We start from the raw sequence: 19,010 nt of genomic DNA on the forward strand, positions 1-19,010 counted from the left end.
TAACCCTCTATGTCCCAGTCCAATTTCGATCTCTTGGTGAACACATCCTTCCAGCTGTCATCCCTGAGGGCTCTGTAAGGGTGCAGTATCACTCTGCTGCCTATTAAAAGCTCAAGAATCATAGATACTTTGGCAGTTGTGCCCAGGGGCTTCAGGATACGTGTCCTACGTGCCCTTGGATGCTTTGATCAGCCACATATAATGGAGGAACTGTGATTGAGCAACATAGAACACCCAGTGCCTCTGCAAATAACAATATTCCATTTAAGAACAGGTCTCTCATGTAGCCTTTAAGCCCGCTGTAGCCATAAAAGGCCTGCTCCAGCGTTAAAGGCCTGAGCCAAAGGCGAGTACCTTTAACAAGGGAGCGGGCCTTTAATGGCCGGGCAGAGCCCGCTACGAAGGGCTTTACGGCTATTAGAACATTCCGCCCCTAGGTGGCAGAATGGTCTAATTTGTAAAACAAATGCCTCACTGAGCCTGAGGGGGTTGAAATCCCCTCGGGCTCCGAGAGGCCTATGTTCACAGCTGTTGCTGTGAACAAACATTGGAATGTTGATGCTCCGGGCTTCTACCAGTCATTAGAAGCCCGGCACACTCCATTGTCTTCAATGGAGCTCCCAACATTCCAATCTTCTAATATAGCCTTATCGCCTGCTGTAGCGGCTATACCGGCTATTAAAGGCCCGCTCCCGCGTTAAAGGCCTGAGACGAAGGCGAGGGACTTTAAAAAGGGAACAGGACTTTAATAGCCGGTATAGCCCTGCTAAGAAGGGCTATAAGGCTATTAGAACATTCTGCCACTAGAGGGCAGAATGTTCTAACAAATAAAACAAAGGCCTCTCGAAGCTCGAGGGGATTTAAATCCCCTCGAGCTCCAGTGGCCTTTGTAAAACACTGGAATGTTGCTCTGCGGGCCTTTACTGGCCCATAGAAGCAGGGAGCACTCCATTGTCTTCAATGGAGCTCCCAACATTCCAATGTTTTAATATGCATGAAAATACCATCTCTCAATCTCTTAAGACTTATATCCTCAGCAGCACTTTTAACCTCTGCAATGCACCACAAAGGTGTCTCCTGTACATACGTTGCCATTGCCCTGAGCATCTTCAAAACATGCGCCTGTTGCGTGGTTGCCAGCTCAGTCACCATTGGCTACCTTTTCTCCCCTCTTGGTCTGAGAATAGTCAGTACTTCATGCAAATCACCCAGTATATGCCTTCCAACAGTGCTGTATCAACACTGGGTTCATCTCCAGCAGCTGTTAAATTGCAATTGGGCTGCCAGATAAAAGAGACGCATATTGGCATCTGCAACCCACAATCATTGTTTTTGTAGATTTTTTAGCTTCACCCTGTGTTGCTTCCTCCACCAAGCATCTATAGGAAGGAGCTTATCCAATACAGTGAAATTCCTTTCTGGATACATGCACAAACAGACCAGAAAAACAGAGAGACATCTGGGAAACAGCCATCTTTACCACTGCCGCCCTCCTCATCTAGGACAGAGGTAAGGTTACCCAGAACTCTATAAATTCTTCTAGACCTGCAATCAGCCTACCAAGATTTAATTCCGACCTCCTTGTTTCAGAATTCCTAGATCCTGCCCTTGGTAAGAAGCAGTTTAACACGGGCATCTTATCTCTCTTACAAATTGGCACTATATTGCTCTATTTGCAAGTATCTGGGAGTAATTCTATGCTGAACATTTTATTTACTAAAGATGCAAGCACACTTCTCACCCAGGGCATTACATACTCCATCTGACTATAATGCTCTCTATTATTTTAAAATGTCTAGTATACTTTGAATCGCCTCTTTGGTTATTTGTCAACAGTGACTATCCAGGTATGAACAATGGATTGCTTCCTCACCAACCCCAGAAATATTGTTTCTAGAATCCTTCCAATTCGGCTCCATTAGCAAAGCAGCTGTAGATTTCCAGGAACATCTATCATTTTTGTCCCTTATCATATCTTACATGTTTGCCCACACAGTAATTAATATTGATATTGTTCCTTGTAATTATACACATATATTAATTCTTTAACATTTTATTATATGGGATAAAGCATATATATTGTGCAATGAATGAAGAACGCTGCCCAGCAGGTCAAAAGAGAGCAGGATAAGGAAATAAAGAAGAAATAAAGAACAAATGAGGTTGCATAGGGAAATCTGTGCTTTTTATGTAGACTCCTAACACCTAACTACCTTCCATGAGCAAGCCAATGGCCCATGGCCCAGTAGAAAGGGCATTAAAAGCCACCAAACACTCATGTAAAACAAAGTCCAGTATTAGTCGGCCTCATTTCCAGTGGGCGCTGGCTTTTGATGGCCTTGAGAGTAAGGTTTCCAGTATCTACTCTGTCGTTTTTGGACGGATTTTCAACCCTTCATGTGTCGATGCACTCCTTAGAAAGACTGTAGAAAAACTTCCCATTTTAAGATGTCATACTAATGGAGGCAACACCCTTCTCAGCCAGCAAATTGAAGTGTATCTCTTATGTCTAACCCATACTCAAGAAGACCCCATCCTTCGTCCTGTCCACTTATTTCTACTAACCTTTTTTAAAGAGCCGTGACCATCCCATCACCCACTTTGGATTGAGACTTAGAACCCATTTCCTCCCCACTTGATAATTGTCCATTCTCACCCTCAATATGACATCTCTTCCGTCAAAGAACCATACCATTGCGACCAACCTTAGTAGTGCTGTGTCCGCATGTATGTCTTCCTTCTTCGCTGGGTGGGGTGTCTTCCATGATATCTCCATGGCACCTTCCAGACTCCGTCCCACATCAAATAAATAAGCGAGTGATCTCAATAGTTTAAGAATCAGACAAAAAGACAAGCTCCCATCCAGGGGAAGTTCTTTTTTAATTATTAGGTAGATTTTATTGAAAAAGTAAACTCACAAGCTCTGTATATAAATAGCATGAGATTGGCTGCAATGTACGGAAACTTTACAACACACGACAGAGAAGGAGTCGCTCATGGCAGGGTGAGCAAGGATCCCACGGGTAGTCACAGCAAAGAGAGCAGGAGCTCCAGGGCAACTAGAGCAGGGACTCTGAGGACCCGTGTGAGGGGAAGTGAACGCAGTGCACTGAAAAGGACCCCAGAAGTATTGTATTGTGGACAACGCAGGAGGTGTTTGGAGGGTGAAAAAGTCCTTCTGTGGAATTTACAGCTAGGACTACAACCACAATTTCCCAACAATAACACCCACGCCTGCTAAGTGGGCTATGATGTAGGTCATGGTGGAAGAGTGGGGACTTTCAAAACATATCAGTGATACCTTGCTAAATTTACTGTCCTGTGTGAGCAATGACTTCAGTGTGTGGTGGTTGAATCCCACTTCTTTAGTTGCAGTTGCTTTAATGATTGTGCTGGTAGTGTTACTTGTATGAGTGTTAAGATCTTCACAAGCAGATGGAACCTTCCATGATCTTGGTTAACTTCATTTTTGTTGCACTTCTTGACTGTGGTTGAAAATTAGGCTACAAAAAGAATGAGAGTGATCTACCTGGCATTGGTGGTGATAGCATAATCGCTCGATGCTCACCCCGGTCTTTCAGGTCTTTGCGGAGCTAAGAAAATATTGTCTGATATTGGTTGAGACACATTTGAGGCAAATAGCAACTACGAGGCTTGATCTATGCTAGGACTGAGGCTAGAGAGAGGTCAGATTAGCGGTGTGTGGAATGCATCCTGTCGTGGCCACGCGTGACCCAGAGCCAGATGCGAGGCATGTGTGGGCAGCATGTTGGGCCTTGGATGGCACTGGCAAGAATCACACTCTTCTCTGGATAAAGCCTCTAAGATATTAACTAGAATGGCACGGGCACATCAATCTGCTCTGCGGCAGCCTGCCCGGTCTCGGACAGCAATAGCATCCTTAGTCTTAAGCCCACCTTTAGCTACCTCTAAGAGCCAAAGATTATCCTCTTCCAAACACTTTAATTTTACCTGAACTTACAAGTTTTTAACAGTTGTTTCTACAATCCCCTTGCCTCACCAGAATTCAATGTCCTTGGAGCAGTAGTCACTCCTTCTCGTTTTTGGCTCCTAGGGCTCCAGACAGTCTACGTTCCAGCAGAACTCCACACATTGATCGCGGAGTCACTGTTTCGAAAATAAAATAAAACGCTGGCTGTTTGGGCAAATCTAACACGTAGCCTGTTGGTACTGTTTCTCCCTAGCGCCAGGAAGCTCCTTGGATAAGCCTTGTGCTCTATGAAAATGCTCATTCATACATTCATTCATTCATTCACTCACTCACTCACTCACTCACTCACGCTGTCTTCTGGCACCTTATTCTAGCTACAAAATCACTGTTTCACCCTCGTGTTACTAGAGTATTTATGTCAACAGTTGTTTTTATTTTTGGACATATATTTTTTCTCGCATTTTAAGCTATTGTATATAAGACTTCCTATTGTGATTCAAATGCTTTCTTTTCTGATCACTTATTCTGTAATTGTTCGCAGTTTGCACATCCATTTTGTAACCTTCTGACTTTGTGTGTGTAAACTGTCTACAGCTTCTGGATAATGTGTGTGGTTTTTAAACCTGCACAAAGCAATAAATAAATGATCTAGCATCTGATAGACAGGCCTTAGCAAAGATGCCACAGGATTGACAATTTGCTCTGGGGCTTAAGCCAGGCTGCCATATCCCTCAACTTCATCTGGGAGAAGTCTGCCAACATGCAGCCCTCAGTACATTCCCAGAAGATGCTGGGATCACCATGCAGCCCTCAGTACATTCCCAGAAGGTTCTGGGATCGCCATGCAACCCTCAGTACATTACCAGAAGATGCTGGGATCACCATGCAACCCTCAGTACATTCCCAGAAGATGCTGGGATCGCCATGCAACCCTCAGTACATTCCCAGACGAAGCTGGGATCACCACACCACATACATACACACACACACACACATACATACATACAAAGAAAAAGATGGGCAGACAATAATGACCCGATCCTCATATGCACACCTGCTCTTATACATGTGTGCGCACAGCCACACACAAACAACAAAATATGAACACAAACATGACCTCAAACTCATTCGCACGCACACACATACATACATTGTACTCATAATGCACAGAAATCCAATTACTCATCTCCCACGTCTTGGAGGTTTAAGGACCCCCACCCCAAGTGAAAGAAGTTTAGCTTTATAAAGAAAAGAAAAATGTGGGACCTGAGTCAATCCTTATTAAGAGGTACTAAAGGAGACAGACAGTAGGAGAGAGAAAAGAGGAACAAGTATGCGCTACCTACCTTCAGACTCTTGGGCTGTCCCTCCCACAAGTCCGCGGACCAGAACTCTGCACTGCAAAGAGGTAAAAAGTGCACAGCAGCCTGTGCACAGGTGCATGTCTCAGCACTACTTCTTTTGAGCCACGTTTCCCACACCTCAATCCCCTAACTTCTGTTGCAACGTAAAGAACTTAAAGCTGTAGTCAACGAAGAGGTGGTGGGTCGGATCATTTGTGAGAATTGTTTCTATGAGTAACTTGCACAAGTCACTATTTTTCCAGGCCCCTGGGAAGAGTAAAAAGCGTGAGGACTGTAAGTAGCGTGACAAGTCAGCCTTTTTGAAACCGACCTACCTAATGTTTTCAAAGAGCTTTGCCACTGTGATGATCAGTCCTGTAAGTCACTTCCATATGTGTGTTTGCAGGCTTTGTGTTTACATGGTAAATGACTGACAAGGTGTCAGGACACTGTTTCTGAATGGGCAGTAATGCCTGCTGGGGAGAGGGTCGCAGGGACAGTATCCTGACCCCCAGGGGATAAATGCCCTTAATACCCTGTTTAATTAAGCCATATAATTTGTTAAAGGTAATTTTGAGACACCTTCCAACATCTAGACAAATCAGCTTTCTTTGTGCATTGTAGGAGGGTCAGAATGAAAGTAGGAGATACTATGGCTTGACTAATGTGAAACTCTGATACCATTTAGGGGGAAATTGAAGATAGGTAGGAGAAACTAATTTGGTATTATCAAAAACTAAAACAAAGACATGCAACTTGAGAAGGCCTGCACGCATTTACTTTTACAGTGGAGTGGACAACATTACTATTGGTGAAGTTCGACTATCAAAGGGTTATGAGCAAAGACTGAAAAAAAATGAGAGTCCTACAAGCGGTGGGGCGTCTGATCAAACATTTTAACAAATCCTTAAACATGGCTTCAGCGACAAGAGTTTTGCAGGAAAAAGCAAAAATGCCTGTTAAGAATTGAAATGAAGGATGACATTGAATCAACAGGCCAAAATAGGATTTTGGCCAGATCCAGGTAACAGAAACTCAGCTCCTGGCACTTATACTGAGATCTGGACAACATCCTTGTAGGTGCTTTCAAATCATTCAGATTGTATTTCATGGAGCTCAAGTGAAAATAGGATATGCACTCAGAAAATAAGTTGCTAAACTAAAGACTAGAGATCAGTGGTACAGAACAGAACAAGCCCCTCTGACTGGGACAATAAGAGGGGGCGACAACGTTTTTACTGCACAAGCCACGATTTGCACAGATTCTTAATATTGACCTTCACGTAGGTTGTGGAGTTTCCAGACAGACATTTGTTTTTACCTGAGTGTAGTTTTTAGGTCAAGCATGGGCAGCGCATGGGCTGCTCTGCAGCATGCAGTATTGGAGTATGGCAAAGAAGCCCCTCCCACATTTGTCATTAGCTTGTGTCATTGTCCTTCAAAAATGCTGGCTTCTGATTTGGTAATCAGCTTGTTAGTCCCTCCTTAGTAACGCCTTGTCTTTATTTGTAATATCCCATGAGGACAGACCCTTTTACTTCTGTTGTTATACGGTATGTCTTATATAGTCTTTAGGCACTATTTTCTTTAATGAGTTTCTCCTACTGCAGGCTCCACATGCTTTCCTGCAACATTCAGCATGCCATGCATGCTTTCACTTCCACTTACAGGAGTTTGAGCTATGGGCATTGTAAATGGCAATGCCTTTTATTTATGTGTTAATTAGCAAAACAGATAAATTGTCATTTATAATGCCAATAGCTTAAACTATCGCAAGTGCAAGACCTATTGCATTGCAAATGCTTGTTCCTCTAGAGTTTGTTAATTGGCACTGAGATGTGATGTGCCTTGGTGTGTCTTTTTCATACTGTCAAACTGTGTTGCTCCAGTAATTTGCAATTCGCACACTACAAATTTAAAGTTGGGAGCAGAATAAAGAGCTCTGGTACGAGATATACATCTGAGAGCAGAATCAGCTTGAGATTGTGAGAGCTACACAGCTTCAAGATGTCTTTGGAAAGGAGCAGCAGAGGATGGAAGTCACAAATAAACAATATCACCTGGCCTAAGTAGGCCACACCTCCCAGGGAAAAGGTGCCTGCATAGTACCTTTCTAGCACAGCCTGGGTGGAAGTGGGTTTATGCCATGGATGACAAGGGAGATCTTGGCGTTCTTTAGCTCCTTCTCGTGTGGTATTTTATCATGCTGAAGAACTGTCATCTGTTGGATGACCACCGCCAGGTGAAATGTGGTAACCCATATCTCTACAGATGTTATGCAGGTTCCCAATTTGATCACCTAAGTGATCAAGATGTCTAGAGGCAAATTGCCTTTGCTTACGTTGATTATATAGAAGGAAATGGATAGCAACGTGAGGTAGACATTCAAGGCTCTAAAACACAATCTCACTGAGTGTAGACCAAATAGGGGTGCGTGGGCCAAAAGCAATACCAGCGCAAACAATGTGGGGCAACTTTTGAGAACTGGAACTGGTACAAGTGGCAACTTTTAAAGCTGGTTATAATTATGCTTAACAAGATAAGAAAGGGGGGTGGTGCAGAGACTGGGCTACTTCCAGAGAGGGACGTAAGAGATGTAAGCATTGTGGGCTCTGCTATGTAAATGAGACATTCCATGGCCTGAACTAGAAGGAACAGACTACAATAGCCAACTAGAAAGAACACAAAAGAGGAAAGTTCGTGAATGTTTATACAGGTTAGCATCCACCATTATTTCTAAGTCCTTGCTGTAAAAGAGGTGTATAAGCCACTTGTCTGTGGCATCCCACGAGTTTTAAGGAAAAGTGGTTAGGAGTAATGGAAAGAAAGGAAAATAGAGTGAGAAGGATGAAAAGGGAAGAATAAAGAATAAAGGAGGCTGTATAGTGCTTAAGAGTAACACAAAAGATGGTTAATAGAGTCAAAAGGATGGAAAAAGGAGGAGAAGTGGGAATGGAGGGGGCAGAGTAATTAAGAGTAGTAGAAAGGAAGGAAATAGAGTACGAAAAATGTAAATGAAGGAGAAGAAAGATAATTAGGCTGTGGGGATGAGTTGAGAGAAGAATACAGAGGGGAGAAGGGAAGATGGGTGAGTGCATAGAAGAAGATGTAAGAAGGAGTAAAGAGAGGAAGATGGCAGATGGCAGATGGAGCATAGCGAGGAACATGGAAGAAAGGGGCTGGAGAAGAAGATGGAAGATGAATTGTAGGGAGAAAGGTGGACGAGGGAAAGAAGAAAAAAAGATGGAAGAGGGGTTGAGGGGATGAAGAGAGGAAGTTAGGAGAGGACTGACTGTAGAGACTGTGGAGGAGAACAGAGGAAGATGGAAGAGGGTATTGAGAGAGGACGATTGAGAGGAAACGAAGAGAGGAAGATGGAAGAGGAATTGCCGGGAGGAAGATCGAAAATGGGAGTGAAGAAAGGAAGATGGAAGAGGGAGCGCAGAGAGGAAGATTGAAGAGGCAGTGAAGAAAGGAACATGAAAGAGGGAGTGTAGAGAGGAAAATCGAAGAGGGGCTGTAGAGAGGAAGGTGGAGGTCAACAGAGGCAGATAGCAGAGGGAATGTAGAGAGGGACATGGATGAAGGGGTGAGGAGAGGAAGATGTCAGAGATTGTAGAGAGGAAGGAGGAAGACAGACTGAAGAGAAGAAGATGGAAGAGGGAGTAAAGAGAGGAAGAGGGCGGGAAGCGAGGAAGATGAAAGAGGGGGTGAAGAGAGGAAGACAGGACAGGGACTATAGAGAGAAAGGTGAAAAAGGGAGTGTAGAGAGGAAGAGGTAATGCATAGAGGAAGAGGGATTGCATAGAGGAAGAGGGATTGCATAGAGGAAGAGGGAGTGCAGACAGGAAGAAGGAATGCAGAGAGGAAGAGGGAGTGCAGAGAGGAAGATGGAAGTGAGAGTGCAGAGAGGGAGATGGAAAAGGCAGTGTAGAGAGGGAGATGGAAAAGGGAGTGTAGAGAGGAAGGTGAATGAAGAAGTGTATAGAGGAAACTAGGAGAGGGGGCATAGAGAGGATGATAGGCGTGGGAGTGGACATAAGAAGTAAGAGGGATGTGGAGCATAGAGAAGAATGTTAAGGGGTGAAGATGGAAGAGGGTTTAGAGAGAGGATGAGTCGAGTAGAAGTGGAAAAAGGAAGATGAATGATGGGTGGGTAGTGGAAGTTGAGGGAGAAAGTGAAGAGAGGAAGACGAGGGGGGAGTGAAGAGAGGGAGATGGAGGATACATTGGAGAGCAGAACATGGGTCAGGGTTTAGGACTAGAGGTACTCCACCTTATCCCACAAGGGCCAGACCCAGGCGAAGTGTTCATGATATCCACCGACTATGTTATGTTATGGATATTTGTACAGCGCATGGCTACCCGAAGGCGTCCCAGTGCTAGCTGAGAGATAAGCAGGTCACGAAAGCTTAATAGGTGGGGTTTTGAAAAACTGTTACCCACAGAGGGCAGTGGAGGGCCAACATGTTTCAGCCCAAAAATGAGTGGCCAAAAAAGGTCCTGGGCTTTCGTCAGGGCACAACAAATATGCCCTCCCTGGTGTTGACCAATACTTGACCTATATATTAGTGTTGAATGTACAGAAAGCTGTAACCTTTCCATAGTCGAGGTGAGAGAGCCTGGACCATGAGTCTTCTTGCTGAAAAAGAGAGGAGCGGAAGAACTTTACGGAGCATCCGCAGGATGCTACAGCAGGATGCTGCCAGTTTAGTTGCCTGATGATCAAAAGTGAGTGACTGATCCAGCCACATGCCTAGACTTTTGATCAGATTTTTGGGTGTGGGTGATTCCGATATTTCCATGTAAGTATATTCTATGTGAATTTCCTGAATATGTGCTATGACCCAACCCTCTTTTAGACAGAAGAAGTTTGCAGAAAGCGTGAGGAGTGGCAGATGAAGGAGGTTCTTTAGAGATTGAGGGGGTTATAGGGTGGGTAGCGCCTCGCAAGGCAGCGGGCCCAGACGGCCTTCCGGGGGACCTTATGAGGGCATACCCAGCGGAATGGGCAAGGGTCATAGCAGCTCTCCTAAACGATATCATGATGGGTGGGGCTGTGCCAGAATCCTGGAAAGGGGCGGTGGTGGTCCCGATTTATAAAAAAGGGTGCAGGGAAACACCGGGGAACTATCGCCCTATAAGTCTGATAGACTCCACCCAAAAGATAGCTGGTAAAGCTATCCTTGGAAGGATTCTCCATTGGGTGGAGGAGAATAAAATCCTATCAGACTTTCAGGCAGGTTTTCGGGCTGGTATGGGGACAATAGAGCAGGTGTTTAGGCTGGCACTATTGGGGTGGAAGGTGGTGGAACTAGGCAAGGGTAGTCTTTATTTGGCCTTTATAGACCTGAAGACTGCCTTTGACCTAGTCCCCCGGGAAGAGCTCTGGAGGGTGCTTTATGAGTTGGGATTACCCCCTTACATCTTGTCCCTTCTCATTAGCCTTCATGCCCATACCTTTGCACAGGTCCGTTGGGGTAAAAATGGAGAGCTCACTGAGAAGATACCAGTGTCCAGGGGCGTAAGACAGGGCTGTGTCTTGGCACCCACCCTATTTTCACTATATGTGAATGGGGTGGTAAAACATCTTCAACAAGAACCAGCCGACGCCCCCTGTCTCGGAGGAGTCCGTATCCCCACCCTGCTTTTTGCGGATGACACGCTCCTGATCTCGAAGACCCCACAAGGCCTCCAGAAATTGCTAACGCGATTCCAGGAGTTCTGTGCTGCAAAAGGCTTAATAATAAATGTGGACAAAACAAAATACCTAGTCCTAAATCCTCCTAAGAAACTGGGCCGTCCACCTACACTTAACTCGGTTCCCTTAGAGAAAGTAGCCGAATTCGATTACCTCGGTATTCGGATTACGGATAGGATGTCTTGGGCAAATCATATTGACAAAATGGTCCTCAACCATAGGAGAGTAGGAGGAGCTCTCATGAGGGAGTTCAGGGCCTCACCTAGGAGATCACTTACCCCAGTAATCGATATCTACAAGGCCAAAGTAGTGACATCAGCCTTGTATGGGGCAGAACTGTGGGGCCACTGCCGATTGGACGCCCTAGTGACAGCGGAGAGCAAGCTACTGAAATCCATTATCTCCATTCCACTGAGCACACCATCTGTACCAGTGTGGTTGGACACGGGTTGTAAAAACATCAAAGATCAGGCCCAGCTTCGCCCGCTCCTGCTATGAACACGAATCTGGAGGGGTGAAGAACTAAAATCCTATGCTGATGCCCTGGGGGAAATAATGAGTCTGGGGGGTTGGGCTAAGATAAGATGGTTAAGAGAAACTAAAAAGCTTCTGGAGAAGATCGGTCTAGGAGACTGTTGGTCATCACGTTCAGCCCCTCCAAAAGAAGTTTTCAAGGCGCTTTACTGGAAATGGACTGCGGAGCGTCTAATTACAAACCCTAACCACTGCAAGTCCACTGTCGCCTTTTTACAAATCAAAGACATTGTGGCTTTTGAACCCTACCTGGACCTGATCACCCTCCCCTTTGACCGAGCCCTTTATTTTAAATTTAGAGTTGGATCCCTCCCCCTAGGTGCTGTGGTATCGAGTTGGACATCAGCGGCCCGTACTTCTCCAAACTGTGCATGTTGCCTGAGTAGGGTTGAGTCCATTGCGCATGTCCTATTTGAATGCCCGGATTATGCAAGGCCTAGGAGTTTCTGGTTGAAACCTCTTTGTCGAAATATGGGCACACGTAGCCACCTAGTAGCCTTGCGTATCCTAACCACGGACACTTCCCCCCCTATAGTGTGTGGAACAGCAACATTTTTAAAGCAGTTTTGGCTTATTCGTTGTAAGAGATTGTCAGTAGCTGTTTAATTCCTTTTTTAGCTAATTTAGTAACGGGCAATTCATGTCCTTTTATCTTTTAATGAATTTTATACTGGCTTCTTGTAGCAATGCTTTTTTGTACACTGTAATGATTGTATTCTAATTGTGCTTATAAGATATCTTGCATATCGAATAAAAGCTTATGATGATGATGAAGGAGGTATGCCCATTACAACTTACTTCACAATAACACAGTCACTAACAGGCATTCTCCATACCGAGTCACTGCCCACAGAAATGGCAGCATGTGTTCACACAGATGTGCAGTCATGCCCACCCAAGTACAGAAAAAACACATGTCAAATAAATGCAGATACACATAGGCTCTGTTGGATACATGTTTACCTAATATAAATACAAAGACACAAAAATCTACGACCACAGAAAGAATGAAACATACCCGGTCACGAGCATACCCTAATATACTGCCTACCTGGCTGAGCTGCCTCAAGGTAACAGGCAATTAGCTGCATAAACTGACACGTCATATGCAGACACTCAGGCACTGCCCCAACGACAAAGCAACAATCATCATATGGAATATTCACACACGTTGTGCCTAATCCATGAAAATGAAGTTCAGCCTTTGCAGTGAGCAAATGGTAAAGCCGAATGTGTGGGCTCATTTTAACATTAACATTATAAGGGGCCAGCACCAGGCAGAGTAGAAGTCCTAGCTGTCCTATTTGTTGAAACTACCACTGAATCCTTGCCCTGACACCTCAACCTAGCATTTGTATGCATTGCACGCATGTGCACTGACATGCCTATATTTTAGCGCTCCCTGCTTGCAGAGATTGCAGACACACACACCTGAAAATACATTTTCGCTAAATATTCGAGAGCTAGATGTGTAATAGTATACTATCCTGCCTTCGAACATGTGGCCTTTTTTTCTCCCAATTTAAGGAGAAATGGAGAATGCAGGGCACTTCCGGGAGGCCCAAACCTATGTAGGCGCGTCCACGCGTGGAAAAGTCAGGCTCTCCGTAATTACTAATGCAACGGGTGTGCGCTCTACACCCCATTCATGGACTCTCATGGAGCGCACGTGGCAGGCTCCATGCCCTTCAGTGATGCAGCAATGGTGTTGTGTGCCCTATTGTGAGCAGCAATGATGGTGCCCCTGGGCCCCAGCTGGTTGGAAGGCAGATAAAAGGCACCTCAGCACAAGTGGCAGCTTCCCTCTGCTGCTCCTGCACCCACCTTGGCCATCTATCCCAGTCTTTAAGCACCAGTGGAGGGGAACAGCCATGATCCCATATTGACCCCTTGCTTAGGGGTAGAAATGACATCCCTAACACAGGAGCGCATGAAATGCATGAGGAGTGTTTTATGGAGACCCCCCCTAACCCCGCAGGGTCCTTTCCTGGATCAGGGCACCCTTAGGAAAGAGACAGGTGCACCCAGTTTTGTGCCATCACATATGACTGAGGAATTCGCACAGATCCAGGTTAGTTTCATCCCTGGTCCCACCTTTCCAGCACTGTGAAGTACAAGTTCACTACGATTCCTGCATACATATTCCTTTTTGTGCATGGACACATTTCTTTTCGTGAATGTGTTTCAAGTATAAAATGTACTCAACCAAAAAGTGCACGTGCCCAGTTGAGCGGCCTATTTTTGTACATGGAGAGCAGTGTCAATATACATGACCAAACCATTTTGACATGCACATAGGAAATGAGACACATGTACAAATAAATACATTAAAAAGCTGGTATCCACTTACACCCGCAGACACACAAAGATGAAATCCCTCCCCCCTGCTTCTTAAAGTCACTTTGTGTCTTTGTGGGGCGCTGCTCTTTCCCGCTGTTTAATTGCCGCCATCGTTTTGTATAACTATATCTGTCTGTGTATTTCTTCTCTTACTTAATGTCTCTCTTTCCTTTTTTACTTCTCTCAGCAGTAGTGTGCCTCTTCTCTGATTCTGTCCCTGTTGGTATGTATCTTTTTCCCTTTCCTGACACTCTTTGTATTGCTTTGTCACTCTACCCCTTTCCACCTTCTCCTAATGTTTTTGTATCTCTAGCACTGCACCACTTCTCTGTCTCTTGGTTCCTTTTTCTCCCTTTTTCTTAGTTAGTAGCTTGGTGTGTCTGTCTCTCCTTTCCAGGTGTCTCTCTCTCAGAGCCCCCCTCAACCTTGCAAAGTTTCGTTGAGAATCCACATACGGGAAGATGCTGGTCCAACTCGAAGTTTCCAGTGAAATTCATTGGGGTGAAGGAAATATTTTGAGGGTAGCAGCAGAAAGTGGTTATTTTTAGATCCACGATTAGTTTGAGGTTCTGCTGGACCCTCACGATGAGAGTCACGTAGAGCAGTATTAACGGGTCATTTCATAAATCTGCCTCATGGTGCATGTCTATATCTTATTTCCTCTAGGTTTGCCCTCTTCTCGCTTTTTGTTTTCTATGTATTGTCTCTCTTCGTGTGTTACCATTTCTTCTGCTTTGATTGCTAGTCTCAGTACTGTTCCATCTCCCTGCGCTCTCTTGTGTTTGAATCACCTTTCATTCTCAGTTGTCTAGAGGTTTTTCTTCAGTTTATTAGTGCACACCTGTCTCATTCCTTCTCCTTCCTTCCTGCTCTCTCTTGCTCTGCTTCCTGTTCCCCTGTGTCTACTCCCTTGTTCCTTTCATCGCCATGCTTTTCACCCGCCATGCAGTCTCTGTGATCCAACTCTCCGCATGTGACTGTGTGAGACATCTCTGCTGAGAACAGCAGAGCAACCCATGCAATGTTGACCCACCAGGGTAGATGGATATCCCAATTCAGAGTCATCTGGGATGTACCTGGCATCTCAGGAGGATGCCCCTGGGTGTGCCACCTTTCTCTGGGCACCCTGTACCATGCTTGACTGCGCTGGAGTAGGAGGGAGTCAGCACGCAGTATAGGGCGCGCGCACGGGGCATGAGCAGGGCAGGAACACTTTGGATGGACGCGGACAATTGCACGGTATGCAGATTAGCGTGTGATTAAGGTAAATTAACACACGACACAGATCTATGACGCAGATCTCTGTAGGTCCGTTCCAGTCCGTTCTCCAGCTGCTCTCCGGATTGGACCCCTTCCTTCTCTTCCATTGATCTCTTCCTATTCCCCCATTGTTCCTAGAGGGCAACGTTGAACTCTGTCACTAGGAAATCAATGGTATCCTTCTCTTTGGTCTTAAAGGCTTCGGCGATGACGCGGGCGGCGTCCCGGTGCTCCATCCCTTGCATCGGAGTCCCGTTCACCTCCAGAATCACCTGGCCCACCTTCAGCTTCCTGCAGTTGTGAGCGGACCCGCCCCTCTGAAAAAAGAAAAGAGAGAGTCAAATGGGATCTATTCTCAAACCCAACTCTCTGTGGTGAGGACTGTGATTCTTATATCTTGGCAGTCTGCATTGGTGCCATATATGTACAGTAACAGTTTCAGCGGTGGCCAGACTACACGTGTAGTCGGTGTCGTAGGCAGGAAGTAGCACCCATGTACGATACATCTATAACCATGCCAGTATTACCTGTAAGATAACTGACAAGTCTCTATTACCTGAAAAGTCTAGTCAAAGTGGACTCAAATGCGAGGCTTCCAGTTTTATATTTATTTTTTAAATATTTTCACCAGCGTTAATCCATATTTACTTTTTACTTATCAGAATTTATTCAAATTTATGTTGTGTTCAGTGAGAAAATCAAATCGCAAATCTCATATTTATATAACAAATAGATGTACACTCATACTGAAAGCTTTAGTGAATTCGTGTTATATACAGCCAAATATAATTCGACCAGACACGCATCTGAAAACGTTAGCACTGCACTACAAACACAATTGTGCATCTGTAACTATCTATTTACTGACATTTTAACAGTTTTAAAGTCCCCAATTGATAGTCCCTGAAAAGGATATCAACTTTCTGTAGTTTTCCGTTTAAAAAAATGAATGTAGACAGGGAAACACATTCGTTTATGAATGTATTTATTTGTAAAATAAGTACCTAAAAACGGAAAGCTCGGAAAGTTCATTAAAAGCCAGATGTGCGCTGCTTTACATACAACACGCTGGAATGCAGTAATTGTGAAACCCTACAAGGGAATTCCTTAGTGGAACAGTGATGGAGTAAGGAGAAAAGCAGATAGAAGAAACATCCCAGTAGAGTTGGTAACTCCCTTTGGAGTTTCATATCTGTGCTATGTGATAAAGACGAAAGGAGGACTATTGAACTTGATGCTACCACCTTGAGAAGGGTCACGGTGCTAGTGAACTCCATTCAGTGCTGTAAGTACCTGGCTCTGGCCTTGTCCTACATTTTGAGATATAAATAGAAACTACTAGAGGCCCTTAGGAGAAGCTAGCATCACGCCGTCTAATACACCACTGCACCAGGCCTTGTGAAAAACGTGAAAAACGTTAGACTAAAAGACAAGGACCAGACTTGGGCTAACTTCAAAGAGCAGAGTAGAGTTGTTGGGAGGAAAACCGCCTTCTTTCATTTCCTTAACGTGTAAAGAGATGGCCTGCTGTCTTCTAAAGTGGAAAACTCAGAATGTATGCTTATTGTTTTCAAGTACAATAGGGACAATGGAAACCCCGCCCACATTTAATACAGTACATATGCTCAAAGTTGAGTGACTGCAAGGGTGGCCATATAGAATCACACAGGGAAGTTATTTTGGGAGCAGAAATGGATTTCTGGATGCACCCTGCCATTTTATTGGCATCACAGGCGGGTGTTTGGCAGGGCTCAGGAGTATGGACTGAATAGTGCTAGGCTGTGGTCTGTGCCTTTCATTGTAATTGTGTCTTGGTGACATAGCTGCACAACCGGATATTCCCTTCAGGAGTTTGATACATTTTTAAAGGTTTTTATGGAGTGCTGATAATCGCTGATGGTGGTCTCAGAGTGCTGTGGGTCTCGAAGCAGTAGGGTACGGCAGGAGCTCAGGTAGGTCGAACGCCTATGAATGGGATAGCAGGGCTACTTGGCAGGTAAGGATCCGAAGATGGTAAAGCCCTTACGATAGAAGTCCAAGGCCAGATGGGAAGATTTGACTCTGATCATTGGGAAGATGAGGTGTCACTAACCAAACACCCTGAAAATAGTTGTATTCAGATCTTTTCTGAACTTGATGAACTCATCCTCTGGTCATAGATGTAAGGACTGGGAATTCCTCGGGTGTATGCTCAGTGCAACTGTGGATGTGACATCAAGAATGGGATGTCCGCTGGAGGGCACTGAATGAACAACATATAGAAGATCACCAAGGGTGATGAAGTATGCAAGGCAGAGGCGACAATGGAAGGGTGGCGAGAAAGTCTTGTATAAGACCACGTGGGCACATGAGAGTAAGTGCAACCCTACATACAAAATAAAAAGCTGCTGATTGGGGTAGTTATATAAAATGCCATACCACTTCACCTGAGCAAGGCACAGGCATGTTTAAATTAAAACGGGTGTGTGTGTGTGTTTTTTTTTTTTTTACAGCTCTTGTAATGATTCTGTTTGGAAGACATTTTCATAATACCCTGGAAAATATTTTTCATAGTTAAGTAACAATCTGTATTTGGGCAAAAATTTAATTTAGAAAATACATGTTTATTAGTACACTGTTTAGGCCCAGAAGCTGAATATTATTACTTCAATTATCTATTTCTAAAGAGTGGGAAGCAAAAGAAGTTGAAGTTTGTAAGAAAAGTTTATATCTCAATCTTAAGATAAACATAGTTCTTGAGAGATACAATTTTTTCTTAGGGCTTTAAAGTCAGGCATCCATCAGATAGCTATGCAATGTCATTTGATAGGACGTGTAACTGAAAGCTTCACTGATGAGCGCCTGCAAGATCTGTCAACATGCACTATTGCAAATATTCGGGAAAAAAGGTTAACTGTACAGGCTCCTTTCAGCGGATCAGGCAATTGACGTGGAAACGGAGACCACAAGCTAACAATATTGTCATCTCATAAAACTGAGGGAGAATGATGGAATGCAAACAGTGGCTACAGTATAAAGAAAGGTAGAGCATGGAGGTACAGTGTGAATAATGCCAATGAGTTGAGAACTTTGTGAGCTGTAGTGGAAATGGAAAATTGGGATCTTGGTTCAGATTTGTTAGCAAACAACCCCCTACTATCTTGTCACCTTTGAGGGCTCAGCGGCCATTTTGCAAAACCGTGCAAGAGTAAGGTGAAGGTATACATCCAGAGAGTGTACTTACATGACTATTGTGAAGAAGTGGTATTATTTAAAAGGCCATTTTCTTATTGTGATACAATGAATAATTGGGCAAAGTTTAAAATGCTATTAAATTCAAGCCACACTTGTTCTTTGGACTAGATAGGGAGAATGATAATACATTTAAATGTAAAAAGATGTCAAGTTCCAGGCACCGGTGGGTGAGAAACAAAATGTAAAGATTAGATTGCAGAGAAAAGGGTAACTTTGGTGGTCATATTAAGAGTGTACATTGTATGACACCCAAATGATGAGCAACAGGTTTTGCAAATGGACATGGTTAGGAGCCCAACATATTAAAAACTTAATTCAAGAGGTTGTTATTGAGCCAGAGAGAATGTCTGGTGAATGGATTAAACAGGCTAAATAAGGAAGGAACCATTGGATCCATGGAAGCATCGGAGTGTTCCACCTTCATAAAGATAGCTAAGCCTAGTAGGTTAATAAATATATGTATCAGACGGATTGTCGCGAACCAAGGGATTTTGCTAATCCATCATTCCTTAATAATACCAGGGACAAACACATCAAAACTGGAAAATTAACACTATTCTACACAACAGATAGGGTAAAGCCAGATCCTGCTTTGCATAAATATAAAATATTTTACTTACAAAGAAGGGAACATTCATTTTATGTG

General features: G+C 44.2%; 1 protein-coding gene across 1 annotated transcript in view; it reads right to left on the bottom strand.

The window, feature by feature from the left end:
* Window positions 1-2,875: 2,875 nt before the first annotated feature.
* Window positions 2,876-19,010, bottom strand: part of WHRN (whirlin) — an 822,559-nt gene continuing 806,424 nt past the window's right edge. Inside the window, exon 13 of the mRNA XM_085611878.1 lies at window positions 2,876-15,447. Within this exon, the coding sequence (XP_085468004.1) occupies window positions 15,265-15,447 (183 nt within the window). The 3' untranslated portion in view covers window positions 2,876-15,264. The remainder of the gene's footprint in view (window positions 15,448-19,010) is intronic.

This window comes from Triturus cristatus, chromosome 1_2 (genome assembly GCF_964204655.1).
Source record: "Triturus cristatus chromosome 1_2, aTriCri1.1, whole genome shotgun sequence".
In the NCBI taxonomy this organism is placed as follows: domain Eukaryota; kingdom Metazoa; phylum Chordata; class Amphibia; order Caudata; family Salamandridae; genus Triturus; species Triturus cristatus.